General features: G+C 37.6%; 6 protein-coding genes across 11 annotated transcripts; 1 reads left to right on the top strand and 5 right to left on the bottom strand.

The window, feature by feature from the left end:
• Positions 1 to 489: 489 nt before the first annotated feature.
• On the top strand, positions 490 to 2,909 carry LOC111477895. 2 transcript variants are annotated; one of them, XM_023121874.1, is made up of 3 exons: positions 490 to 1,508; positions 2,044 to 2,227; positions 2,341 to 2,909. In XM_023121874.1, exons 1-3 carry the CDS (start codon positions 714 to 716, stop codon positions 2,862 to 2,864), a joined length of 1,503 nt encoding a protein of 500 aa, XP_022977642.1. In that variant the 5' UTR covers positions 490 to 713; the 3' UTR covers positions 2,865 to 2,909. The 2 variants fall into 2 exon arrangements, with proteins under 2 accessions (XP_022977642.1, XP_022977641.1); XM_023121873.1 differs by having other exon boundaries at positions 2,044 to 2,257.
• A 398-nt stretch (positions 2,910 to 3,307) lies between these two features.
• Positions 3,308 to 5,644, bottom strand: LOC111477896 (fructose-bisphosphate aldolase 6, cytosolic-like). The gene is made up of 3 exons (XM_023121875.1): positions 5,497 to 5,644; positions 4,540 to 4,767; positions 3,308 to 4,417 (listed from the first exon to the last, which is right to left on the bottom strand). The coding sequence occupies exons 1-3, from the start codon at positions 5,522 to 5,524 to the stop codon at positions 3,597 to 3,599; spliced, it is 1,077 nt and encodes a 358-aa protein (XP_022977643.1). The 5' UTR covers positions 5,525 to 5,644; the 3' UTR covers positions 3,308 to 3,596.
• A 401-nt stretch (positions 5,645 to 6,045) lies between these two features.
• Positions 6,046 to 13,844, bottom strand: LOC111478020 (serine/threonine-protein kinase CTR1-like). 3 transcript variants are annotated; one of them, XR_002717385.1, is made up of 16 exons: positions 13,143 to 13,844; positions 11,999 to 12,300; positions 11,771 to 11,915; positions 11,393 to 11,496; positions 11,098 to 11,306; positions 9,773 to 10,210; positions 9,589 to 9,629; positions 9,337 to 9,405; positions 9,119 to 9,219; positions 8,955 to 9,039; positions 8,724 to 8,822; positions 8,034 to 8,102; positions 7,798 to 7,929; positions 7,032 to 7,126; positions 6,735 to 6,951; positions 6,046 to 6,573 (listed from the first exon to the last, which is right to left on the bottom strand). XR_002717385.1 is itself a non-coding variant. In XM_023122077.1 (15 exons), the coding sequence occupies exons 1-15, from the start codon at positions 13,698 to 13,700 to the stop codon at positions 6,840 to 6,842; spliced, it is 2,559 nt and encodes an 852-aa protein (XP_022977845.1). In that variant the 5' UTR covers positions 13,701 to 13,844; the 3' UTR covers positions 6,046 to 6,839. The 3 variants fall into 3 exon arrangements, 1 of the variants encoding a protein (XP_022977845.1); XR_002717386.1 differs by having other exon boundaries at positions 6,046 to 6,524; XM_023122077.1 differs by having other exon boundaries at positions 6,046 to 6,951.
• Positions 13,845 to 15,199: 1,355 nt separating this feature from the next.
• Positions 15,200 to 18,521, bottom strand: LOC111477980 (splicing factor U2af small subunit B-like). Of its 3 annotated transcripts, none has more exons than XR_002717377.1 (6): positions 18,236 to 18,521; positions 18,043 to 18,129; positions 17,879 to 17,960; positions 17,066 to 17,192; positions 16,476 to 16,964; positions 15,200 to 16,393 (listed from the first exon to the last, which is right to left on the bottom strand). XR_002717377.1 is itself a non-coding variant. In XM_023122018.1 (6 exons), exons 1-5 carry the CDS (start codon positions 18,470 to 18,472, stop codon positions 16,553 to 16,555), a joined length of 945 nt encoding a protein of 314 aa, XP_022977786.1. In that variant the 5' UTR covers positions 18,473 to 18,520; the 3' UTR covers positions 15,200 to 16,393; positions 16,509 to 16,552. The 3 variants fall into 3 exon arrangements, 2 of the variants coding, with proteins under 2 accessions (XP_022977786.1, XP_022977787.1); XM_023122018.1 differs by having other exon boundaries at positions 16,509 to 16,964; positions 18,236 to 18,520; XM_023122019.1 differs by having other exon boundaries at positions 15,200 to 15,514; positions 16,509 to 16,964; positions 18,236 to 18,520.
• Positions 18,522 to 18,872: 351 nt separating this feature from the next.
• On the bottom strand, positions 18,873 to 25,340 carry LOC111477992 (enolase). The gene is made up of 16 exons (XM_023122033.1): positions 25,180 to 25,340; positions 24,818 to 24,881; positions 22,238 to 22,302; positions 22,117 to 22,164; positions 21,900 to 21,986; positions 21,696 to 21,776; positions 21,163 to 21,264; positions 20,996 to 21,076; positions 20,575 to 20,649; positions 20,409 to 20,471; positions 20,257 to 20,334; positions 19,927 to 20,121; positions 19,700 to 19,839; positions 19,561 to 19,612; positions 19,406 to 19,462; positions 18,873 to 19,302 (listed from the first exon to the last, which is right to left on the bottom strand). The coding sequence occupies exons 1-16, from the start codon at positions 25,243 to 25,245 to the stop codon at positions 19,222 to 19,224; spliced, it is 1,335 nt and encodes a 444-aa protein (XP_022977801.1). The 5' UTR covers positions 25,246 to 25,340; the 3' UTR covers positions 18,873 to 19,221.
• A 1,232-nt stretch (positions 25,341 to 26,572) lies between these two features.
• On the bottom strand, positions 26,573 to 27,792 carry LOC111477635 (AT-hook motif nuclear-localized protein 2-like). The gene is made up of 5 exons (XM_023121499.1): positions 27,546 to 27,792; positions 27,395 to 27,471; positions 26,986 to 27,114; positions 26,743 to 26,916; positions 26,573 to 26,665 (listed from the first exon to the last, which is right to left on the bottom strand). The coding sequence occupies exons 1-5, from the start codon at positions 27,790 to 27,792 to the stop codon at positions 26,573 to 26,575; spliced, it is 720 nt and encodes a 239-aa protein (XP_022977267.1).
• Positions 27,793 to 27,903: the final 111 nt, after the last annotated feature.

Below are 27,903 nucleotides of genomic sequence, written 5' to 3'. Positions count from 1 at the left end.
CCATCGTACACTTTTAATGGTCCATTCCTTCATGTTAACGGTCCTTCGTCTCTACACCTCTTACTTTATGCAACCAACCTTAGCTCTTAATTTTCTTATAAGTTTTTTAACCATTACATTCACTTTTCTCGAGAAACTATTTGAACTCTTAATTAAATTTTTAACACGTTCTCGAAAAATATATTATTTTTTTAAAAAAATTGATGTAATGTTGACCCAAATTTTGTTTTTGGAGAAGGGGGAGGAAAGAAGGAAGGAGGGATGCAATTTCCCATTAAAAAAAAAAAAAAAAAAAAGGTTTTGTAATTTAGCTGAGACAAACACTGCGCCTTACATTATGTTTATTACGTGCTGTACTTTCTGGTCTCTTAATTTCCAATCTTTATTACATAACAATACATTATATATATATATATATGTGTGTGTGTGTGTATATATATGTATATATAATTCCTCTGCTTTTCTTCTAATCACTCTGTATTTCATTTGGTTTACAACTCTGCAATTCTTTATTTCATTTTTGACATAAATTTCTCTCTCCCTCTTTTGTTTTTTCCACTTCTCTCCCCCCTTCGCTTAAATCTTCTTCATCTTCTCCGTTTTCTCCTCCATTCACTCCCTTTTCACGCTTCTCAATTTCATTTCCATCGGGAAACCCTATCGTTTCAATCTCTGCGCTTCTTGGCTTCGATTGGGCTCTGTTTGATTCATCCATGATGCCTCTCAAGCATTTGCACCAGTTGCTGGAAGAAGATCAAGAGCCCTTTCATTTGAATACCTACATTGCTGAGAAACGGGTTAATCTCAAAAGGGTTTCGTCTAAAACCGATTTGCAAGTTAAAAAACGGAAACCCATTTCGACGAATTCTATTTTTCCTGGAAATTTCTGCAAAAATGCGTGTTTTACGTCCTTCCAGCCTTCGCCGGATTTCAGGAAATCTCCGCTTTTTCAGTTTCGTTCTCCGGCGAGGCATAGCCCTTGCAAGAGCCCCAATGCTATTTTCCTCCATATTCCTGCTAGAACGGCTGCTTTGCTTCTGGAAGCTGCTCTCAAGATTCATAAACAGAAATCTTCTATGAAAGCTAAAAAAATCCAGAGTAAGAATCAGGGGTTTGCGCGATTTGGGTCAGTGTTGAAGCGATTAACTCTTCGAAATCGGAACTCCAACCGTGAAACTGGAGATTGTGGTGGTGGAGCGGAGTTGGCGTCGTTTGGGCAAAGAAAAAGCTCTGTTCGAAGGCACATAGTGCAGGGCGAGACGAGTTCCCACAATGGAATGTCTAGCTATGGCTTCTGGTCCGAAACCAACGAAGAAGGAAGATCAATGGATTTGGGAACTTCATGTAGTAGCCAATCCGAGGATTCAGAGGAGACGTCTGTTGCTTATTTTGGGGAAGATTACTGTGAAAGCCCATTTCGATTTGTTCTTCAACGAAGCCCCTCGTTCGGCTGCCGGACGCCGGATTTTCCATCGCCGGCGGCCTCTCCTTGTCACCGTTACAAAGAGGTTTGTCATAACCATCATCTCAAATTTGAAAATTTACTCTGTTTTTAGGAATTCCGTTTCCATTTCAGGAGAGGGGTAAGCGTGAAAATTTTGAACTTTGACATTAAATGCTCTGAGTGTTGTTGATAGTACTTTTGAGCATATCTCTGCAATGAAGATCGTTTTCTCTTTTTTACTGTCTGAGTGGGAAACTATTTGGTTAAAACAGACAAAAACCACTTTCTTTTTTGCTCTTGTATTGCAGTATTGCCTTACTGCTTCCTTTTTAGAATACAGTAACTTTTTGCAGTACAAGTTTCTGACCAATTCTTTTGAACTTTTATCTGATCAAAACTGATTAACCTCAAGTTCATTAGTTTCAATGGATGAAATTCAATCACTAATCCTTGAAACTTCATTTGGATGGTTAAAATGAGGCCCATTTTAAGTTTCTGTTCATGGTTCAGACTTGGTGAAGGAAAGGAAATTAAGTAGAGAATCTAGATTTGATGTTGATATCCATTGATTTTTTAATTTCGTTTGAATGTTTGTACAGGACGAAATAGTGAACAGTGCAGAAAGTTTGAAAAAAATTCAGGAAGAACAAGATGAAGAAGATAAGGAGCAATGTAGTCCTGTGTCTGTATTGGACGCTCCTTTTGATTACAGCTACGACGAAGGGCATGACGACAGGGAGAGGGACGGAGACGGGAATGGGGAAGAAGAAGAAGAAAATTACGGTTTGGAATGCAGCTATGCAACCGTGCAAAGTAAGTAGCCATCATAAGTCCATTTGATAGTCTATGATTTGCAGTTTATCAATTTCTGATCACCATTTTTACATATATGTTAGGAACAAAGCAGCAACTACTAAACAAGCTTCGTAGATTCGAGAAACTCGCAGACTTGGACCCGATTGAGCTTGAGAAAGTAATGCTGGAGGAAGAACTAGACGAAAATGATCACGACTACTTCGATAACGAAGAATGCGAGTACTACGATGGGTCAGCTCAATCGTATAATGAAAACGAGATTGAATTGTTTGTGAAAGAGGTTGCAGACAATGCAATCTGTAAATCCAAATGGTTTTTCCCTCCAGACATGAGGAAACTCATTACCGATCTCGTTTCCGAAGAAGAGGCAGATCGAAGCAGCGATGAGACAAGAGAGGATGTGATACAAAGGGTTTGCAAGAGGTTGGAGATGTGGAAAGAGGTGAAATTCAACACAATTGACATGATGGTGGAAGAAGATTTGAGGAAGGAGGTTGATGAGTGGAAGAAAAACCAGGCGCAGAGAGGAGAGGCAACCACTGATTTGGAGGTTGCAATCTTTAGCCTGTTGGTGGAGGAATTGGCTGTTGAACTTGCTTGTTGAAATGGCTAAAGTTTTGGGAAATACAACAAATTTCTATTCAATCTTTCTCTATGCTTTCTTAAACAAAATATTAATTCATTTGGTCAATCAATCTGAAATCACAAACAACTGGCTCGCTAGTGGTCTACTTCAGCACCAAACATCCTCGTTACCTAGGTGTCCACTGCCGGAAGCTCCGGCTAATGGGTGTCCGAGATTAATGGCCGCTGGTTGGCTCTCAAAGGCCCCGATGCTGACCTTCCTAACTCGGCGTCTTCGCAAACAGTACTAGTTTACACTGCGGCACATGGCATTCAGGCTGCAGCAGCGTCTTCTACTGCGGCGATAGGGGCAGCTGCAGCTACAAGGGGGTTTGATGGAGAATCTGTTAGTGCGGTAAGGTTATGATATACAATATAAGAAAATCTCTGAGAGCATAAACAAAATTCACTCGAGACTAAAAATTCTCTAACAACTCCAATCACGAATGTTGTTATTAACCGATGACAAACATCAAAATTACAACACAAAACACGAAATATTCGGTTCTTCAACTGAAATGTTAACAAAATAGACTTGCAAAAACCTCACATGCAAACACTCTCCTCAAGCTTATTATAACAACGTCTGGCGCAACCTGATATTAGCGGTGGGATTAGAAAGAGAGCCATATATGAAGCCTGAGAATCCAAATACAAAATGCCGCAGCTTATATCTTTTTGGGTCTAAAAACAAGAGCACTCCCAAAACTAATCAATAGCTGTAGTTGTCAACGTGGAGGCTCTCCGAGGCACCCTCGCTGATCTTAGCATCACCCTTGTAAGTTCCAAGAGTAGCTTCAGAGTTGGCCTTGCACCTTACTAGTAAAGCAGCCTGAGCTTTGGGGATGTTCTCTTCCTTTCCGGACCATGCCTTCAGAGTACTCTGCTGCAGGGCTCGTCCAAAGGAGAAGGAAAGAGACCATGGCTTCTTACCCTTGAGTTTGTTCATGGCATTAAGGTTGACGGTGGCCTCCTCTTCGCTCTGTCCACCAGACAAGAAAACCACAGCAGGGACTGCAGCAGGAACTGTACGCTGTAGGGCACGCACGGTGTACTCTGCAACAACTTCAGGTGCAACCTTTGCAGATTGAGATCCAGGGGTAACCATGTTGGGCTTCAACAAGGTTCCTTCAAGGAGAACATGGTGGTCATTTAAAGCCTTGTAGCATGCAGCAAGGACACGTTCAGTTACATCAGCGCACTTGTTGATGTCATGAGAACCATCAACCAAGATCTCAGGCTCTACAATGGGTACAAGACCGTTCTCCTGGCATATGATAGCATATCTGGCCAATCCGTTGGCATTTTCATTGATAGCCAACTGTGAAGGTTCGTTAGCACCAATCTTGAGCACAGCACGCCATTTAGCAAAACGAGCACCAGCTTCATAATACTTCTGGCAGCGTTGGGCAAGGCCGTCAAGACCCTGGGTTGTGGTTTCACCGTTGGTTCCAGCAAGTTCAACAGTGCCCTTGTCAACCTTAATACCTGGGAGTACACCACCTTCCTTCAAAACATCAACGAAAGGCTTGCCTGCACAAAGGAACAGAAGGGAAAGAAATAGTTAGAACCATCAATTTTGCCTGTTCATAAGATTCAAAAAGTGCAATTCAAAATGGTAAAAAGACCAAAGACCGAGTGATTAGTTAGAATACCTGCAGAGGTCTTCTGGTAGAGAGTTTCTTCAAAGAGAATGACTCCGCTGAGGTATTGGAGAGCATTAGGAGCAGTGAAAAGGAGTTCACGAAGAGCACGTCTGTTTGTTTCAACATTCTCGACATTGATACTGGCAAAACGCTTTCCAATTGTGCCAGTTGATTCATCAGCAGCAAGAATACCCTTTCCGGGTGTTCCAATGTAGGCAGCATTGGCAATAAGCTCGTCTGCAAGGTGAAAGAAAATACAGAAATAATGATCAACAGCAGAATGGATAAATGTAATTCACAGAAATACTCAAAGCATCAGAATGCCCAATAAACTTTTGACTACAGGTAAAAACTAAATTCAACAATATGGTCTCATAAATCAAAGGTACATACACAACTACAGTTACCACTATCAAAGTACACACATTTTCCAAAGCAAGGATGCCGGGTAGAAAAAAACATCAACTAAAATCATGACATCAAACACTATTCGTAAGATCTGAATCTAGACGCCAGTGGTACTAGGCGACCAACTTCACTCAGAGAAAAGCTCAGTTTTTTTGGGTATACTATTTCGGGAAAAGTGAGAAAAGGGTATGCTCTCGTTACGTATCTAACGGAGGAAAACCCCCGAACACACAGATCTGAACTGCTACCCTATCGATCTACTCACTAGCAGCTAGAACTATCCAAGTAAATTAGAGAGAAAGAGGAGCACTAGCTACAATGAATTTGAACGAGAAAACATCTAAACATCTAAATCTCGTGCATTACAGGCAATTCACATAAGCTTCAATTCTCATTGAAGTGAAATATTGCGTTAGATGGATCGGATAGTAAAAAAAAAAAACAGAAAATTGGAGATCGGAACACAGTAAGTAAATGAAACATCCAACACAAGATCTGGACTAAAGATGAAATGCATGAAAGAAAACAGAGGAAAAAGATGAAGAAGGAATCCATTACCAGCGTATTTGCCTCTGTAGCAAGACATCTTGGATACGTAAAAGTAGAAGTGAAAGATTGAAGCTTTGTGAAAAGGCAAAATAAATCGATGAAAACAAGAAAGGGTTAGGGTTAGGGGTTTTAAGGCGGGGCGGAAAGAGCGAGAAATGTGCATCCACATGGACTTTTCATCATTTGCACGTGACATTTCCACCAACGGACCATATTGTGATTTTACCCTTTTGCCCTCCACTGGAACCGTGTGCAATACGAAAAGCGGCGGTAATGGTTTTGTCGATAAGTTGTTGGTTTTGGCCCTTTGGTTTCTGGATCCCTTTTTCTTCACCAAAATATGTATATATATATATTTTTTTTAAAAAAATTCTAATTTAAATTACTATACAATAATAATAAAAAAAGCTCTTACCACTGTTTTTTACCCATTTAAGACGTTATTAATTAAAATTTTATTGATAATTATGCTAAAAAAGAAATTATTGATAATCTTTGTAATTTTGTAATTTTACTTAAATTTTGTTAGGAAATTCATAAGGTTAGGTATAAAATTGTGGATCACATCTTGTATACAGAGCATAACAAATAACTAGAGTATCTCCCCCTTGTATACAGAACATAACTGAAGTACTTGAGAAATGGGTATACAGAAAAATGGTACAAAAGATCTGATGGAACTTACATAGTTGTGTACAATATTAACACTTCGATGCATGAAATCTAATGTGACAGCTAAAGAATTAGGAGCGGCTTTTGGCACTACATATTAACATGAGGCACTTCAAGGGTTTAGTAAACCTCTCTGTTAGAGTTGCCGGGAATTGAATGTTTCAGTACTATTTGTTTGTACAAGAGGGGAAAGTTAGAGCTGACGATAAGAGAGGGCCGCTTTTGATGGACTCAGCAGCCGCGGTGACATTATACGTAGAAGAGCACAACGCTGGGGGTTGACATTGCACAACTGGAGAGGGAATAAGTGTATTTTGATGGTAAAGCGAGAATATGGGCGTCAACAAAACTGAACCTTGGTTCGCCTAAAAAATGGAGATACTTCAGAAAAGAAATCAATATACATCAATGAATCTGCAACCAAACACAAGCATTGTGCTATCAACAATTTGAACATTGCATATTAAATAACAGAGGACTCCTCCCCACCCAGGAAGTCTAAAACAGTTCAATTCTCTACCATTAGGAACACATGTATGGGGAGAACAGAGTAGGAACCAGGATAGAAACCTTACCAACACACACATGAATCTATCTGAACAGCATCTTATCTGCCAGACAAAACCTTTTGAGAACTCTGTTTTTCACATGAACAAAACTGAGGAATCCCTTGGATTCCCTCATTGAGCAACTAATGACATGTTTGGGCGAACTTGATTAGGTGTAGCTGGTTTGATCAATGGCTTCAATGATTCCATTATTTCATAAAAGGATGGACGTTTCCAGGGCTCGCTGAAATATAAATCCAATAATTGCTTGAAAAATATTGAGAGTAAAACGGTGAAGGAAAACCTTGCAGAAGTTCAACTCACCTGGCGAAGCAAGCCTCTATAATAGTAGCAACTTGAGGATTTAAATCACGTGGGATCTCAAGCCTTTTGCCTTTGAAACCCACGGCTGCCACAACCTACATAAGAATATTCTCCGTCAGGCTTAAAGGGCAGATTAACTATAATGCTATAGCATTTTGGGGTTTGGCAAAGACCAAATTATCCGTCCTCCTAATTTACTGAGTCACAGACAAAACAGAAACTACAAACAAGTAAAATATCATGCTACAATATAAAAGAAATTACCAATTGCCTTACAGTGTAAATTTACAGCATAGTATAGTAGAATAAAAATGTAGGATAAACTGAGATAAAGAGTAGATGCAACAAATAAAACGTGAAGGGTATTGCATCAATAATAGCATCCACAAAACACTTAATTCCAAAAATCGCCAATTCTTTTTAAAACTTTATGGATACTTAGGATCAAAGAAGTGACATACATCACTCTGAAGCGATTGCCATGAAAAACCAATGCCAGACTCGGGTTATTTTTTAATACCAGTTGCTCTAGAAAGTTCATATTTCAAAGTATTATTACAATTCTCTGACAATTAGGACTCGAGGACAAAAGGGTACAACCTAAAGGTCCTTCAAATAAGGTTGTTTATTAACCAGTCTTCAACGGACAAATATCCCTTCAAAAGATTTGACTTTAACAACCTAAAAAAATTATCAACCAGGCAATGAAAAGTCAAAGGAAATTTCTCGTTATAGCACATTAATAATCTTAATCTTGAAAGTAAACCTGCGCCGGGTTCAAGTTGCCCCATGGTTGCAGCAGTGAAGCAAGCTCCCACAGTATCACACCAAAGCTATAAACATCTGATTTCTCATTTGAAGGCTCATCACGGAGAACTTCGGGTGCCATCCATTCAGGCTGATAAAAAGGAAGTAGTATTTTTGTTGGTTAATAAAATGTTCAGATTCAAGAAACATCTCTCAATTATTACATGGAATAATGCTGTAAACACAAGAACTTACAGTCCCAGCAGCTGATTTTGATGAAAGAAATGTGTGTGCCTTCAAGCGTGAAAGCCCAAAATCACAAATCTACAGGCACATCAGGCAGATAGAATTCGATCAATGCAAACTGAGAGAGAGAGAGAGACGAACAAAACCCTAAAAGGATTTCCTCCTGTGTACTGGGTACTGGTAAGCTCATGTGTACATATAATAATCAATTTTAACACAAAAGTGTAAAAAGTAGAACACAACTTGATAGGAGACGAATTATTTTAGAACTTTGATCATTCCACTCCACGTGGTGTTAAAGTCTGTTTGCAACTTTGACAACAAATAAATGCATATGCATTGGAGAAAAAAAAATGTCATATCCTGAAACATTACTGAACAGAGATCAGTACAATTCATTGACTTAGATAATTCAAGTTGAAGTCTTGACAGTCTCACGAAAATATATAAACATTAATCAGAAATGAAGTGCCACAATATGTATGCATAATCGGTAAAATTCAATACTGAGGCAGATTATTCCCGATCATCTGGGTGGTCCATTGAATAAATGCACATCAACTAATATGACAACTACTGAAAACAAGTCTTTAGATAGACATGACTATGACAAAAAATTTAATAGACAGACTAACTCACGGAATCTTTAGATATAATGTCAATAATCAATATAGAAAGCCAGAGATTCTCAGTTCCAACCTTTACTGTGTACTTCTTATCAACCAAAATATTTGGAGATTTCAAATCACGATGTACAATTGGGGGATTACGTTTGTGAAGATAATTCATCCCTTTTGCCTGTTAATATCAACGACAGAACAGTAAGCTCAAAAGGATGAACAGATGTCAAGACATGATGATGATAATTGATAATAGCATTCACAAAATACAAGATGCAACAACTAAATGCCATGGTTTGAAAATACATACAACATCATGTGCCATGTTTAACCGACGTCTCTCATCTAAGACTTCTCGTGCCCCAGGTCTATGCAAAAGCCTGTGCAAACTCCCTCTGCAATTAAGTCATCAATTGGTGAACATATAACTTTTTGAAGGGTATAAGCATTCAACACTTGAGGAATTTGAAGAACCTTGATAAGTATTCCGTGACAATGGACAAGTTTGGAGGCTCAGTGACTGCACCCATAAAAAGAACAATGTTCGGATGTCGTAGAGATTTCATTATGGAAACCTGGAAAAGCAAAAGAAGTGATTGAACCTACTGAGTGATTACTTGCAAGTGATGCGCAATTGTAGGAAAATTATCTTCAAAATATTATGAGTGCTTCAAATTTTTGGAAACACATACCTCCCTAAGAAATTCCTCGAACCGTTCTGCATTAAGGTCTTGTTCCATCAGAATCTTCACCGCAACATCCTAAAATTTCAAAGGCCCAAAAAAACATAGTCTTCATCACATATGGTTGAAGTACATTTAAAAAAAAAAAAAATTGATGAAAAAACACAAAAAAAATTATGATAAAAAAAATGCAACACGACTTTGAAATCTGAGACCTACGTTAAAAGAATGAAAGAAAGAAAGAAAAATTAAGGTTCTTACTGAGCCGTGCCAATCAGCATGATACACTGTCCCAAAAGAACCTGCATTAACCAAGTAGACAGTAAGTGTGGCAACATAGAGAATGATGATATGATATTATAAAGACTACATTTCTCGCTGGCTAAAATTCTTATGCGATGAAAAGGCAGAAAATGTTTCTATCAGAATGAGAACATATATATACCTGCTCCAATTTTCTCCCTCAAAATAAGATCATTCCATGGAATAACAAAATCTTCTATGCCAAAGGAAAGCTGATTCGGTTTTTTAACCAGCCGATTACCATCAACGAATGATAAATTATTAGCAGGATCCATCTTTAGACAGGGCAGTGCTAAGAGAGGCTCAGAATCTCTGGAGCCAATCTGTGAGATCTGGTTTAAACGAACCACATTTTCTACAAAAGAGGTAGACTGTACACTATGTTGAGTAGTAGAATCACATGATCTAAATTGCTCAGACTTTCCATCTTGAGCATTCCGTTGAGTAACTTTTGGATTCATTAACTGAGGACTTCTATCCCTGTCACCAGCAAGCACTATGTTTTTTCCATGTACATCCTTCCTGTTGAATGGCCTTTGATAGACAGAGCATGCAGTATCCTTCCCAGATACAACATTCCCTGCAATTGAAAATTCTGAACTTGTTAACAGAAACCACTGTGTCCGAGAACACATTACAACACTGATCATACAATTGTCGAAGTCTATTTATGATTGGCTGGTGGAAGCCTTCTCATTTAGTAGTTGGTCTAAACAAGCTAAATTTTTGCGGAACTGTGAGGCTCAAGCTTAATTATGGCATGGAAAAAACCAGAGAGTCTTCAAAGATAAGACTTCTCTTGAGTTGTTTTGTAGAATGTTCAGATAACTTGCTCTTGGTGAAGTTATAATCACAGTAAATTCATTTGTAATTACAACCTGTCCTCGATTGTGAACACTGAAATGCTTTCTTATAGTTTTCTTTTTTGGGAGGGGGTTCACTCTACCCTGGGCCACTAAGCTGTTCTTCCTTTTTTTTTCCAATCCTGTATAGTTTCTTGTCTTTAAAAAAAAAAAAACACTGATCATACAATCTCAATAACAAGTCCATTTACAAGAGGTATGCAGAAAAACGATGGACATATCATAGAACAGAATCGATCAAATTCTTAAGAAGAAAATGATTTTAACATCATGTCAAGGCTCAGTACTCTATTGCACATTTATGAAGCATGTCGTGTAGTTAAGTCAAACTTTCAAAATGTATACACTCTGGCTGATAACGGAAGGTGAACAATTAAGAAAAGCCTGCACTCTTTCTACTACCATAAATAACCAAATAACACACAAATCTAAACAATCACTAATTCTGAAAACTTGTTAAGCATACTGAGCTCAATAAAGATGGCTTGACAAATTTCAGGACTGAAAAGAAGCTAACAATAACAGTAATCGTGGCAATAAGAAAAGATAAGTAAATAAACTAAAAGGCATATATGATAGCTTCACATTCATGTTAAGTAATCACCTGAAGAAGCTTCATCAAATACAATATTAAGTGATTGACTATCCAAGAAATACTGTTTGGCCAGTGACCTGAAATCAATGTTAGATTCAATAGGTTTTAGTCTTGGAAATCGCAATGGTGAAGAAATTGAGATGGATGATGGACCATTGAGCAAACAATCAGGTTCGCATAAGCAACCAGGCTTCCCAATCAGATCAATGACATATTCCCTGGAAATTAGGACTATCATGTTAAGAACTTAGGTATATCATGAAAACTCTAATCAATCAAGAACAGCCAAAAGTAGACAAGCTACCTATCAAGACCGAACCTAACAAGGCAAGATGAAGCATCATCTCTAGTGCAATATTTACAGCCCCTGGCAATTCGACAAGGCAAATCAATTGAATCTGCTAGCACCTGCAAAAGTTATCTTTTTAGGAATGTCTGTTCTGATAATATTCATACACGATTTACTCTCGAACCATTAGTATCACTTATAAATACTATTTATGGTCATTCATACTGATACATAACCAATTGAAAGATTTTTCACTGATTAAAAGATGCAATCCACCAAAATACCTGAAGTAACATGTAACATTAGAAGTAACGATAACATTAAAAGAACGCAAGTGCAATCTATAAAATGTTTAAGAATATACAATTGATTTTCATTTAATGAAATTCTCACTTTGAATAGAACAGCACGATGCTTGCAAAGGCCAACAGATAAGCTGCACAAGGGAATCACAACAGATCCCAAACATTCTTTTAAGTCATCGCTGCATTCCCTCCAGGAGGGAACTAAGGCATCTTCTCCCTCAGAAACTGAACCCCTGTTCATGCAATTATTGATTTTATAATACTCATAGAACAGTTCAAATCTCAACGACTATCACAAGAAGTGTAGACAACTCACCCCATATGATTGCATACTAGCTTTGCTAAATGATCCGCAACCTCTTCTGTCGTTATACAGCTAGAAGAAATATTATGCACCCTCTTTTGCAGTTCCTTTAGGCTAGCATCACTATGCCGATCTATGAAAGCTACTTCAATTGATGAACGGATGTTGAAGTCAACTGTCTTCAGAGATTCAAATGATGGTATACGCCCATCCTCTTTCAGATTGGTGCATAAGGACCATACATAAGGGTCCATCCCATGAATTAGGTACAAACCATCTGGCACCTTCTCAAAATATGACATGCATCCATTTACCTGATGGGTACCAAATTATAAGATAGCATGCTCAAGCAAAGATAAAGAATTATATGTTGTGTCAAAATCACAATTTATGAATCCTTAGCCATCTTTTGAAGGTGCTAAAAATGAAAACAGATTTAAGTTTTTTGGGCAGTGTGTACAAAAGGCAGAGACGTAGTCAATGCCAGCTGAAAACAAATTGAAGTTGATCTTCCTTTTTTTTTTTTCTCTTTTTCTTTAGTCTCTCCTTCAAACATTAACATGACAAGCTCTGAGTTCCTAATTAATTTTTTGTATCTAAATTTGCAGTTGGCGGAAGGAAATTTTGGATGTTACTTTAGACCCTTAATTTCCCGGTTTTCAGTTTTTTCTTAAGGGACTTTTTAGAGTTGGAGAACCGGCACTTCAAGTTACAAACTACTATATTAGTAAAAATGTAACGAATCAAGCAGACTCAGGATGCTTTATGACTACGTTTGAACAATCCCATTTAAATCTTCCATCAACTCAAAGTGCAAATATTTTCTTCCGAGTAGTTTTTTTCTTTTTTTTCTTTTTTCCTCAAGGAAAACCAAAATACTGTTAATTTCACAATCCCAACCTATAAAACATCGTACCAAACAAAAAAAAAAGAAGGGACAATATGCATCCTTCGACGACAATAAAACCAAAACAATGATAAATTTGTAACACCCAATAGATTATTCGAATTATAATAACATGACAGTGAACTAGGCTGTTTGCGCACCCTAGAGCATGTTTTAAGGTAATCTATGTGAAGCAGAATAAAGCAAAATGATTAAAGAACAAAAAGAAAACGACGATGAAGAGATTAAAAAACGAAAACAAACTCTAACCCAAAATCGATGCGAGATAGCCTCAGCTGAACTTGACAACGATCTTGAAGCTGCCTCGTCTGGCATCAGATCCATAAAGTTGGGATCATCGGCACAAGTGGCCTCTGAAGAAAGCCTGAGAGCCAAGGCCAGCTGCAACTGATAACTTTCTTCCGTCTGCTGTGCCCAGCTCTTCCCCGACGAACCTCCACTTCCCACACCTTTGACTCTAAATTCATCGTCGTGGATATATCCCAATGCATTTATCTCATTTGCTGCTGCGTTTGAGAGCGTTGGTGGGTAGTAATCACTGGAGAGAGAGCTATCATCGTAGCTACTTCCACTAGAATGCCTCTGCAAACCAATCCATGAATACTGGTTCCCAATCCGATTCGCCTGCGTGTTTAACTTGTGATCACCACTCCCGTCCCAATCAAAGACTCTATCCGTTCTCCCCTTGCTAATGTTTGCCTCAGCTGCTATTGACCCGAAAAACGAGGTGGAAGGTCCCGTTCCAACCTCCTCATCCGGAATTTGACTTAAAAACGTGTAATCTGACCTCCTTCCAGGCATTTCCATCGAGAAAACAAGAATCCGTATCACCTTAAACCCTTAGAAACCCTAGAATCCACCATTGTTGAAGGGCTCGGAAGGTTTCTGTATATTAGAATTTCCGGCTTTGTACCTCCTCTCTCTTCTCTAATTTTCTATTGTGGGAAAGAGAGGAAGAACCAAAAATAATTTATACGGTGGCGAAAGTAACCGCAAAATTCCACTTTTTCATGTTTTTTTTTTTTTAAATTGTCATCATTTTTTAAATGTAGATTTTTTTTCATTATTAATTTTTTAAATACCATTAATTTGCATTTTTAAAAAACTTTTTTCCTAAACCCTCTCTCTAATCAAAACTTAACTTACCTCAAGTTGATATTTTATTTTATAAATTTAAAACCATAAGAAATTAATAAAAACACTCAAATCAAATCCACTCCTAATCGTTATTAAAATGATTTTAAAATGCATGCATCTATTAGAGAGAGATTTCTTTGTTTTCTCTCCAACCAAGAAGAAAGAAAGGAATGAGACAAAAGTGAAGTCAATGGTTGGTAATTACGTACAACACTTTAGTCAAACTTTGGGTTGGGATTAAAGGGATCATTGAATAGAGACTACTGCTACTATTATTATAATAGTAAACACTAAATTATAAATTTAAAAATAAAATCCAAGAAAGGCCGAAACACTAAAACGAGATTGAAATAGGAGTTTGGTTCACACTATGGCGGTGAAAATGAGGGGTTTGGTTAACCACATGGGAACTTGTCCCTGCCGATTGGATGAGTGTGGAAGCTATCTACTTTATAACTTGTTTCCTACGCCTCTCATAACATTTTGGCCTGAAGTGGTCGGCGCCCACCCAAGCAGAAGCTGGGGGCTGTAGTTTTCGACCCCATGTTTTATGTTTTGTTGTTTACGTTATTAAAACTCACATTTGGAATGACATCGAACCCCCGAGACTCAGCAACGGTGTCCTCAGGGCAGCATGCTTCACCAGTGTTCCCTTTTTCTGGTTAAGAGATAGCAATCTAAGACGACTTTGTTGTCAAGCTTAGGAGACAAGCTAACTTTCAGTATTTTATCTACTTATCATTTGCCTTACCTGTCTTACACTTTTGTTCTAGTCAACTTGCTAGCTGCAAGATGCAATCTGGCTATCGAAGCTATCTCCACTCACAATGATAGAATTTTATGCGGACATATTAGACAAAAGCATGTGTAAAATGAGTAAATGGATTTCTCCTGCTTATCTTTATCTTTTATTGAAAAACCATGAATTCATGTTGATCCATCCTCATCATCATTGTTGAAGATCATGTGTAAGTGCATTGTTAGATTGTAAGCCACTACATAAATGGTTTGAGAATCTAAATTCTCATGACCAATGTATTTGAAATTTGAAATTTAGCCAAGAAATTGTGAGAAACCAGCAAAATTTTCAAAAACTAAAAACTAAATCATCAGAAAGGTCTACTATATTCCCATTCAAAATAAACACATGAAAAGACTCGGGACAATACAAGCAAAATGAGAAATCCCAGGTGTATTCGCCAACCAAAACAAACTTAAATTATTTTCAATGGCAGCTCCATAGTATTTCTCTACGAAAACATCAATTAATGTTGGAAATACAAAACAATTCAAAACAAGAAAGTGAAATTACATCTACTTCTGTCTCATAAATCCTTAAAACTTGCTTGATTATGGAATAGGGAAATCAACCTTACGAGGACATACATTTTTCAGCATTACAGAAGTTGTAGAGAGAAGCTTCCTTCATGTTTCCAACGAAACATCACATCAAATCCTGCAAATCCTCCAGATAACAGCCAGACCTGTATTATGAATACGATGGTAAGCTGCCTAAGAAGTATTTGGGAAAGCAGGAAAACCTGAACCTGCAAAACTCGCAGCGTATGTAAGAAAGATAAAAGAAAATTCAATAAACATAGACAAATAGTAAAAAAACCATAACCACAAGTGCTTCTAATTCTAGGATGGGAGCATGGACGGGATAAAAACTTCCAATTAGACCGACAACAAGTTCTAGTTCAATATCAACAGGAAGTTGAAATTTTTGAGAAAAATACTAGTCTAAAAAAGTAAACCAGATCTCAAGATAACAAGTATAAGGAAATACCAGTTCGGATGAGTAAATTTTGGGGGCTAGAAAATAATATGATAAATACCAACGTATTTACATTATACAGATTGACCAGTATATTTAAGAAAGAGGTAAGCATCAGCAAACATGAAGGCTGGTTCTGAGATTTTGGTTTTCCTCTTTATATAAAAGTGATGCACAGAAGGTTTAAAAAATAGGAAAAAGGAAAGAAAAACTAAAAATGGTTTTCAGATATCTTTCCTCGAGACTTATGCAACTTAAGCGCTACACATACACGTCCTACTTTTAGCTAATACCAGGATTTATTTTATCATGTAATTCCCATAAATATGGTGGAAATGCATTTCCGACTGAGGTGAACGTAGGTAGAGTTTAAAACCAAGGAACAAAGAAAAGACAAAAGGAAGAATGGATAGGGATAGCTGTGACCAATTAAACAATGGTATGGAATATTGTTGAATTTTCTTAATGACTTGCTCACTAACGACTATTTCTATACTACTTAATTTCTTTTTTGGGGTGAAAGAGAAGAGGTTAACAAAACTGGAATTCACATTCATTAACACGTGACAGGGAACCTGTCCTCCACCTGCACAGTGGAAATGGGCAGTGAGCTACTTCTTTTAAAAAATGGGCTGTTTTATAAAGGGTACAGTATTCTACTATGGCACCTATATTGAATCAATAGAAGGGCAGAAGCAAACCAGCAATGTTCCTTTCAGGCAAGCAACAGCATCCAAGATTTTCTCTAGTACTGCTTAGAAGGATCAAATTCATCATCATTTTGTACAAGGCCATTGCTACCACCATCATCCTTGACATCCTGGTGACCACTACCATTATCTGCCGTTTCCCTGTCCCTGTTCCACTGTTCAATCTTAGCCCTTCTTTCAGCACTACTTTCCCTCACCGGACTTCTATTCCTCCTCCCTCCAGGGCTCCTACTCCGTCCCCCTCTATGCCTAGGGCTACGGCTTCTAGGCCTCCTGCTTCTATCATGATACCGAGGGTCCTTGTCTCCATCTCTTCTACTAGGTCCACGTCCACGACCACCATGGGGACGGTCATCATGTCCATGATGCCTGTGGGGGCTTCGACTTTGGCTTTGGCTTCGGCTACGCCTGCGTCTGCTCCTCCCAAATAAACGCCTTCTCAACTCTCTAAAAGTACATGGACAATTACAACAAAGAGAATATGGATCAGTAGCCAGCTAATTCTTTTTCAGAGGAAACTAAAGAATCATGCTGATGTGATGATATACCTGCTTATCTTCTTCAGATGCATAAAGTTGCAATAGCCACCACGATTACATACATTTTCCTCATATTGCCTGCAAGTAGCTTCTCGAAAATCCGTCACAGGAGAGAAGTCAACAATGATGGGTCGACCTACCACAAATTTGAAAAACAAGACCAAGTAACTACATATCCGGGCCATCTTAGGCACAAACAAATAATCAAAAGTATGTAGGAATCATTTTTTTTCCTTTTAGCAACCATTGACGAAGTGTATATCCGCTGGTATAATAATAAAAGCCGTATATATATTCTTGCAAAATAGAGTTAGTTGGTCCAAGTTTTTACAGTTTACCTTTGGGAAAACTCCATCAAACTTCCAAACCAAACTTGCAAGGTCGTTATTGATTTCCAAAATTGCATATCGGACTCGTAAATATTTGACTACATTATCAGTGCTGAATCATCCAATCACAGATGTACATGGAGCTTTTAGAACTTTTATTTCCTCGTCTAACAGTTAGAGTAGTGATAATCCAGGAAATATGATGAAGAGATTCCCAATAATGAAAAGTTTAAGTGATAAATCCTTGATTTGAACCAAGAATCCAAAATAAGTTCATTAAGTCATATTAGAAATACTTAAATAGAAGGAATTCGCATTTTATCACAATCAAGAATATTCATTACACTGAGTGTCCCGGGCTCAAAACTCACTATAAATCTTTCGACCATCGTACCACTGAGCAACCCAAAGTGTACTCATATAGAATCCACAAGATTGATTTCATCGTAAATAGAAAACCCATAAGGGGAAAGGAAAGTATAAGACATAAAACCTGCATAAAAGCGCCCATTAAGATTCTGAAGCGCATTTGCAGCTTGTTCTTCTTCCCTAAACTGAACATAGACATTGCCCACCTGTCCAAGGATTTAAAACCAAACTAGTCAGTAACACAGATCCAAATACACCTTTCAATTTAAGAAGTCGATATCAATATACCATATGGTCAGCCAAATTATCACAAATATTTAAGCTTTCGAGATCTCCATATTTGCTCAGCTCCTCGAATAGATCTTCATAAAAGTCCTGCATTCCAGACGTTTCGGCATTGAGAAGATGCAAGTTTAGGGAAAAAGAAGTTTCAAAATCCAAAAAAATAAATGTAAATCAATGAAAAGCAAAAATCTCAGACCTCGAAGTGGTCTTGAACCTTGCGCGGATCAAGGGCTTGGCCCTGAGGGTCAACACCGGGGGTGATCATGTCAGGTCTCTGATACATATTAGAGAGGAGAAGTGTAGGGCTGATGCTGGGCTTGGTGTGAAGCCGAGAGCACCGATCTCCATGTCTACAGGCTCCAATCTTGAAGTAGAAGGGGCAGTTAACCCTATCCTTTTCCGTTCCGAAAATTGAAGCCAAATGTTCCGCCATTTTCTTTTGCTCGAGACCGGCAAAGTTCTGCTGTTCTTCTCCTCCGGATCTGGTTTTATCGATTAGGTTTTTAGTGATGAAAAATAATATTTATTTAATTAAAAAAATTCTCTCAAATCAAATAGCTGATATGCTCGAGAGGTTAAGAAGGAAGACTTAAAATTTTCCACACATAGGTGCGCGTGGGTTCGAACCCCACAATCATTTTTAAAAATGAGGTTAAGGGGATGACTTCAACATACAGATTAAATATTTATTACTAAATTTTGAAATTTATTTGTAAAATGTTTTTAATAGATATGTAAAGTTAACGATTACATGATAGGTTATCACTACCAAATATAAAGATGTAAATCACAATTTATGTTGTATAACTTCAAAAGTAACAATAAATAAGACATCAAGAACAGTCCTTTTCTTCTTATGAAGAGGTCGTATTGTTTCTTTTTGCTATGTTCTGTAATGCCATTAAAAGAGATAGAGAGAGCATCGCAGCAATCTAAGAATTAAAAGGGCATTCATTCATTCTTTGAAAATCAAAGCTATGCTACAAATATCATGACAGATATCATCATGTCTTCCTAGCTTCTCGGAACTATTGTTCAACCTCTCAGAACAAAAATGTTCTGAAATTATTCAAGGGAAAAGGGGATTCTCTGAGTACAACAAAACAACCAGTCTCACAACCAACACTTGTTCACGGAGTTAATGAGATGGATCCACAACCTTCACCACTCGTCCAGCGTCATCTAGTACGGTTCAACGGGCTTGCGGAAGTTTGCTCCAGCATATACTGCAGCTGAGCCAAGCTCCTCTTCGATACGCAACAGCTGCGCATAGGTGAAAATAGACAACACAGAATCAGAACAAACAGAATTCAGAACACAGACAATGAGCTAAGGGAATGTGTCTAGTCTAGACGATGATATCAACCTGGTTGTATTTGGCAAGACGTTCTGATCTGCATGGAGCACCAGTTTTAATTTGACCCTGCAATAGAAGTAGGGAGTTAAATCAGTAGATGGACGAGATCGATTAAAGATTGTGATATGTAAGGTTTCGAGATCATATTGAAGTATGAAAAATACCGTCGCCAAACCAACAGATAGATCAGCAATGAAAGTATCCTCTGTCTCTCCACTGCGACCAAGTAGAACTCAATTCTATTACTCACTAAAACTTGTAATATTTCTATGAAACCAAACGGTAGGATTAGGAAATCCGAACCTTCGGTGGCTGGCCATAACTCCCCAACCGGCACGTTTTGACATTTTTACAGCCTCGATACTCTCAGTAACAGATCCAATTTGGTTAACCTTGAGAAGAAGGGCATTGCAAGTTTTTTCCTTGATTGCCTTCTCCACCCTCTGTGGGTAAGGAAAAACAGAGAAGTAAACTATTAACAATCTATAGGGAAAGGAATTCAAAAAAGGGTTCGAGCCCAAATCGTATACCTTCGGGTTGGTAACCAAGAGATCATCTCCCACAATTTGAACCTTTTCTCCTATTTCACTGGTCATCTTCGAGTAGTGCTCCCAGTCATCTTGGTCGAATGGGTCTTCAATCGAGACAATAGGATATTCGGAGGCAAAAGACTTGTAGAGGTCCTTCAGAGCATCTCCTGAGATCTTCTGTGAGCCATCATTGTTCTGCATCAAAATTCATACGTGTAAAGCCATATAACTTAGTGCTGCATTATGAACTTTGGAACAACTTGAATTAGCAGTAAATCAGCTTCAAAAGGAGAAAAGATTTGCACAACTATATGGTAAATGAAAACCTACCTCTTCTTTGAAGTTCAAATCGTAGGTCTTGTCTGATCCATAAAATTCAGATGCAGCAACATCCATTCCAATAACAACCTAACAGAAACAGTCCTGTGAATCTCCTGATAATGGATAGTCCACCAAGAACAGTGAAAGGGGAAGAAACTAACCTGGCTAGTGTAACCAGCTTTGGCAATTGCAGTTTTGAGCAATTCAAGACCTTCCTTGTTCTCCTGGTGAATATGACAAGCAAAGATGTAAATAGATAAATGAAAGGGTAATAAAAAGAATATATTTAAACAAATGAAGCGACAACGTGCTACTTTACATGTATACCTGAATGTTAGGAGCAAATCCACCTTCATCACCAACGTTTGTTGCATCTTGTCCATACTTCTTCTTGATGACAGACTGCAATTATGCACATAAACATTACATAAAAGCTATGAACTTGAAAATAATAGTGATACGTGATCCTTTTTTTTTTTGGCTTTGAAATGCGAAAAATAAAGAATATATGGGCATACAAAAAAGAAGCCCACAAAACAATATTGCAAGTATTAACATCAATCTTTGAAGGAAAATCCCTAGAAAAGAGAATAGATCCAAACATTTTTTAAATTTGATGAATAAACCACATTGCTCGTTGTAGTAGCCTTATGTTGATGCATGAATATAACCCCGACCCAACCCTCTCGGAGGAAAAGATCTCCTAATAATTAAAAGCAATGGGGAGGGGGAAAAAACTATGGTCAACCTTCAAATTGTGGTACACTTCCACCCCCATCTTCATGGCCTCTTTGAATGAAGAAGCTCCAACTGGTAGAATCATGAACTCCTGTAGATATGATATGTTAGCAACAATCTAGATATGTTTATACATACAGAAATAGATGCGAAAAGGTCAAGATCAATAAAGCATGCCTGCATTGCAAGCTTGTTTCCTGCATGTGATCCTCCGTTAATGACATTGAATGCAGGAACAGGCAGAACCAAGCTCTTGTTACCAGCAAGGTTGGCGATGTGCTGCATCAAAAATAAACTGGTATATGAATATCGACACATCTTACCCATCACAAGTAATACAGTAATACATCTTCTAGAGTCACTTATGCAGACTAGTCTCTGATGATTTGAAAAACAACATTATTTACTGATCTCCATTTCTCTACTGTCTAGAAAACGACGCAAGAAAATTTTGTTCACATCCCAGCAGTGACCGGGAAAAGACACGAGAACTCAAAAAAAAAAAAAAAAAAAAAAAAAAAAAAAAAAAAAAAAAAAAAAAAAAAAAAAAAAAAAAAAAAAAAAAAAAAAAAAAAAAAAAAAAAAAAAAAAATCAAGAAACTAGTCGTTGTTGTTCCGTTATTAGAGGATTTCTCGTCAACAGCTTTTGGCAAGGGACACGAACACCTTTAGCAACACTTTTTTTTTCCCCAAACTTTACACTAAAGTACCTTGTACAGAGGAATTTTCTTCACGCTAGCTCCAGCTTTGCAGACAGCAAGAGACACTGCGAGGATGGCATTTGCTCCAAGCTGAAAATTGAAAGACACATCATTTATAAAGATCGACTCGGTTTTGTTTTTTTTTTTTTTTGTTTAAAACAATAATGGGTAACATGTAGAACACTACATCGATAAGGGAAATCCAATCAATACCTTTTGCTTGCACCACCCCCACTCGTTAACAGTTCCATCGAGTTGTTGAACCATGAAGTTGTCAATCTGGACCTGCTCAGTTGGGTCCTGCAAAGAGAATTCGAAAAAACTGTCGTTAACATATAGAATAAAAACAAATACTACATAAAAGACAGGGTAAAGCTTGGTTGAACAAAACGTTTAGAGAATTAGTGCACAAGGATGCCAATGAACGAACCTTTCCAACCAATGCAGGGCCAATAATTGCATTGACATTCTCGACAGCCTACATAAAAAGCCAAGTAAAGAGTTAGGTATAAAACACTAACTGCATCGAAATCTAAATGATCGATGATTACCTTCAAAACACCTTTCCCCAGGTAGTCAGAACCTCCATCTCTCAACTCAAGTGCCTCGTAAATACCTTTGGGAAGAAGAGATTGTCAAGATTAGTGAAACTTATTTTAGATGAAATTAGTCAAAGGTGTTAAGCCTCGTTATTAAGAGGAATAGTTATTTCAGTAGAGTTTTTGTAGGAGCTATTTATAGGATTTATTTTTGTTTAAATAGGAGCCCTTGGCTTAGTTTTACTAAGCCAGAATAAACAGTTCATTATTTCCGTTGTCCATGTATTACCTTCGTTGAGTAATAATATTTTGATATTTATTCACACCTTTGAGCGTGAGATATTGTGACAGTTGGTACGGTTTGATATTATTACTCAACGAGATGAATGGTGGAAGTACTTCTATGGGTATAGCTATGGAAAAGCTGGTTGGCAATAACTATAGTTATTGGAAGTTATGCATGGAAGCTTATCTCCAAGAGCAAGACTTGTGGGATTTAATTGAATGTGATGACACAGAAATTCCAACTGATACTCCACAGAATGCAAAATTACGTCAACAATGGAAAATCAAAGGCGGAAAAGCCTTATTTACCTTGCGAACCTTGATTAGCAAGGAGTATATTGATCATATTCGTCATTTAAAGTCACCAAAGCAAGTATGGGATACACTTCAAAAGTTACTACGAAAAATATCGCACGACTGCAATTTCTATAGAAAGAACTAGCTATGTAACTCAAGGTAATTTTTCTGTTGAAGAATATTTTTTGAAAGTGAAAAATCTGTGTTATGAAATTTTAGAATTAGATGTTGAGGAACCAGTGAGTGAGGATCGATTACGGCGTTATCTTATTCGTGGATTACGAAAAGAGTTCATGTCCTTTGTTTCCTCAATACAAGGGTGGGCAAATCAGCCTACAGTAATTGAACTAGAGAACCTTCTTTCTAATCAGGAAGCCCTGATTAAGAAAATGACCAACAGCAACGAGTTTCCCCGAAAGTCAGAAGATGTGTTGTATGTCAAATGAATTTTCCCGAAAGTCAGAAGATGTGTTGTATGTCAAAGATCAAAAGAGACAGAATTTTCATTCAAAGTCTTCCTCTAGCAATGGGAATCAATTCAAAAGTGAGGAGTCAAAGCCATTTAAAGCTTGTTACCCATTTAAAGCTTGTTACAGGTGTGGAAAACCAGGCCACTTTAAACGAGATTGTCGGGCAAAAGTGGTGTGTGATCGTTGCGGAAAGCCAAGCCATATTAAGCCGAATTGCCGAGTCAAAATCCAGGAATCAGAAGCAAATGTTGTACATGAAAGTAAGAATTCTTCAGATTCAATTTGGGAATATTGCTTAACCACTGAGGTTCTTGATCAACCAACCAACGTGACTTCAACCGTATATCAAGATGATGTCTCTATAGGTGATCAAAATTCTAATTCAACTACTTGCGCTTCTGAATTTGATTCTCTCCAAATTTCGTCTCTGCACTCTTTTTTTACTCCGATGCCACGTGACTTCAGCCGTATATCAAGATGATGTCTCTGCAGGTGATCAAAATTCTAATTCAACTACTTGCGCTTCTGAATTTGATTCTCTCCAAATTTCGTCTCTGCACTCTTTTTTTACTCCGATGCCAATTTTGCTGCCCCTGGTGACCCTTCTGTTTATTTCACGGCCTTGGATTTGGGATTCAATGAAAATGATGATTTCGAGCTAACCTTTGGCAATCTTGACGGTCCTTTCCTTTCCTCTGAGGCTGACGTTTTCCTCATCTCCGAAGATTTGGATCAAACTACAAATTTGTTTGACTTGAAGGCCGATCGGGAAGCTTCTGGGGGCGCTGCTGAAAGTGAGAATCTAAACCAAGTTTAGAAAGGCAGTGTTGTGGTAGAGGCTGAGTTGTTGGATAAGAGCATGGATGTAGCTAAAGAGAGAGAAGCTTGCAGGGATGATGCTGGTTTATCAGAAAGTCGGGATGTATCGATTGATTTGGGGAATTGTACTAAGGATGAAGGTGATGTTGTGGCTGGCGAAGGTGACAAATTGGAAGACAGTTTGGTTGGTGAAAGAGAACAAGGTAATGAGATGGATGACAAGAACTCGTTAGAATCCTCAGTTCGGATGACGAGACCAAGGAAAGCAAGGGCCTTGATCAAGAAGTGAAGACCAAGGAAAGAAAGGGCCTTGATCAAGAAGTGAAGATCAAGGAAAGCAAAGGCCTTAGATCAAGAAGTGAAGACCAGGAATTTTGATGTATCAGAAAGGTAGAAAAAGAAATGTCAGATGGAGAGACAACTACCAAGGCATTGACTCAAAATTTTAGAGATAAAGGTATAAGGGTGGCAGAAACTTCAAAAAATAAAAAGAAAAAAGAAGAGAGTGGAAGGCCCTGTATCCCTGTTATCCCTGTTATTCCTGTATTACCTCCGTTGAGTAATAATATTTTGATATTTATTCACACCTTTGAGGGTAAGATATTGTGACAGAGATTAGGTATCCGCATCAGCTAAATTTATCAGACAGATCGAAACATATTTCCTTAATGAAATCAAAGCATGAATACTACGAAGTGGGAGAAGAATAAGAACAACTTACCAGTAGATGCACCGCTAGGAACAGCTGCTCTGGCCAAGGTTCCATCAGACAACACAATATCGACCTACAACAATTAACACAAAAATGAAAAACAAGAATTCAACAATCTCACCCTGATTTCAAATTTATAAACAGAAATAGAAGATCAAGTTCAAAGAAAAATAGTAAAACTCGTTAGTCGTTAAAATCAACCAGAAAACTAGCACATCTAACGACGCACCACTGATAGGAGGGAGGTTTAAGGGAAGATGTTGAAAAGTGGAAAGGAAGATAAGATAAGATAAGATAAGAAATGGCAGCGGAGAAGACAAATAGGCGATGTGAAGTGGAAGAAGAAGTGGAGGGAGGATAAAGAGGAGTACCTCAACGGTGGGATTCCCACGGCTGTCGAAGATTTGCCTGGCCTTGACGGATTGGATTGTAGCCATTTGCAGTGAGCTCAAAACTTAGATGAACAAAAATGAGGAGCAACAGAGGAGCAGCTGTGAGAGTTGCGGTTGATTGCAAATCTGTGAAATGACAGACGCCTCGTATTAGTCGATTCCTTTGGATAATTTCAGCCGTTCGATTTGTGTTTAGGTTTTTTATCTTGCGCCACACGTCGATGTAGACCACACAAACATTTTAATTACTTTTTAAAATATGGTTGAATTAATAAAAATACACTTTCAAATTTTTAAATAATACAATTTTTTATTATTTAAAAATACTTTAAACTTTTAAAATTATTTCAAAAATACTTTTTCAATTTTCAAACGTCTCTTTAATAAACTTTAAAAATTCATAAATACCTTTATTGTTTTTATTCATATATTGACCCTACAAAAAAAAAATAATAAAAATAAATTATATTATTATTATTTTAAAATTTTATAGGTATTTTAGGAATACATTTAAACTTTTAACCAATTTTACCACAAAAAATTAAAATAAAAAAAAAACTAAAATTGAATAATTAATTGGAGGGACTAGTGGTTTATTTTTGGAAACAAAAAATATTCTTTTGCTTGTGGCTCAACCTCTAATCTTTTGATTCTAAACCATATTTATCTTAACAATATTTCATATTTTTCAAAAATAAATATTATTATTATTTTTCAGAATCATTTATTAGAAGTGGATTTTTATGAAGGGTTTTGAAATCATGCTTATATCATAAAAATATGAAAATTAAAAACTATATAATAAAAAAAAATATATCTTTACGGTAGAATATATTAATTTTATATCGCACATATTACAAAAGAATAAGTCATCATGAATTTACCTTAAAGTTGAAGCTATCAAATATTCAAATCTTTATATTATATGTCCTACTATTGAAATGAGCTGATGTTCTCTCCAGTTGTATACGGTATTTGTTAATATAATATATAGTGCTAAAAAATTTACATGAAATAGTTTAATTGACTTTTGGTAGGTTGGGACTTTCTAAGCCTATTAATCTAGAACATGTATAGTCAACGCCTTTTGTAAGCATTCAAAATAAATGTCTGTGTTTGTTCCATAAAATACATATTAAAGGGAGAAGTTGTGAGCATTAAGAGAAGTTGAGAGGGGCGGCGGCCATGGCGGATTCCGATCAAGAAGAAGAAACGAAGGTGCTGGCTCCGACGATGCTGAAGGCTATAGCTTGAACGAAGAGTAAAATTAAGAAATTCTCAATTTTCGTTAAAAATTCAAGAAATTTTTTTATAATACAAGATTCACAAAAGAAAAAAAAAAAACATCATCTAAAAAGCTGTTCAAAAAATTCTAGCTAGAAGATGATGACGACGGTGGTGTTATGTTTAAATTGATCTCTGCCTTTGGTTTATATGGAACTGGGTCCAATGTTCCAATCACAACCTGCAAAAAATGAGTAGCAAATGGAAGTGCTTTTAAACAGAGCATTCTCAAACATGTCATAGACAATGTATACGAACATGCATGCGTGTAGCCGCCATTAATGGACCAACGACAGTGCCTCCGATGACCTTCGCGTCCTGCAAAACCATCGACACTGTTAAGTGAAGGCGGCCTCCTGCTCCACCGTTGCCTGCGCTTTCGCATTCACTAGCTACAAACCTCCCTGTTAATGACAGTATTTCGAACCGACCCTACACAAAATCGAAATTGGTTCATCTTTTTCCAAGAAAATTCATGAGTTTAATTTGCCCCTTGATTACCTCCAACGCGACTTCGCTTGCAGGTCCACGAAGGGTGGCACTTGAAACTGTCGCTTCGGCATCGGCACTCAAAACTGTAGCTACCCGATGACCCTCTTTACAGAATGACATGATTTTTTCCACAATGTCCTGCAATACCCAATAGAAGTAGAAAAAGACCGATTAAATGTAACACCCCTGACACTCGTTCGAGATTCAGTATCTTACTAATACATCACCTCGTGTCCACCCCTTTTAAGGATTCAGACTACTCATTGACACATTGTTCTATATCTGTCTTTGACACTATTTATAATTGCTAAAGTTCACGCTAGCCGATATTGTTACCTTTACTTTCACTTTTGGAGTTTTGATCTGATCTCAGATTAAAGTTCAAGATTTGAAAAGAACATTTGATTGTAGTTCTTACCTGGCCGGGGTAAATGTGGATTATATTTTGTTTTAAGTTGTCGCTGGACAAAGCTATTTCGCCTTCAAAAGAACCATCTTTTCTGAAGAAATTTTAGTTCTTGATATAACCAAACACGAAAGAATGAAGCTTTCTGAAGATCTTTGCGTACCCATTGAAGCAAGAATGTCATTGCTTATTCGTAGTCGTTTTGGAGAAGGCGGCGGTGGCGCGGCAAAAAAAGCATCCCAGTCTTCGGTTGTTGTCGGTATAATTGATATTGGCGTCGACGGAGCCACCGCCATATAATTTGGCATCGAGTTTTTCCAGGTATCTTCCAGTAGTGATTCTTCAATGATTGGTTCCAGTGAAGCGAAGATCTTAGGGGAAGAACCGTTGGCCGTGTTCTCATCTTCCATTTTTTCTCTTCCCTGTTTTGGTTCTGTTTGAATCTAATGGAGTTCATTTAAAGGCTCATGTGACTTGGGCCAAGGAGGTGATATGGGCCAACTTAACGGCCCATAAGGGCC

The sequence above is a fragment of the Cucurbita maxima genome, unplaced genomic scaffold (assembly GCF_002738345.1).
Source record: "Cucurbita maxima cultivar Rimu unplaced genomic scaffold, Cmax_1.0 Cma_Scf00004, whole genome shotgun sequence".
NCBI lineage: Eukaryota > Viridiplantae > Streptophyta > Magnoliopsida > Cucurbitales > Cucurbitaceae > Cucurbita > Cucurbita maxima.
This window is presented reverse-complemented; position numbering and strand designations above follow the sequence as displayed.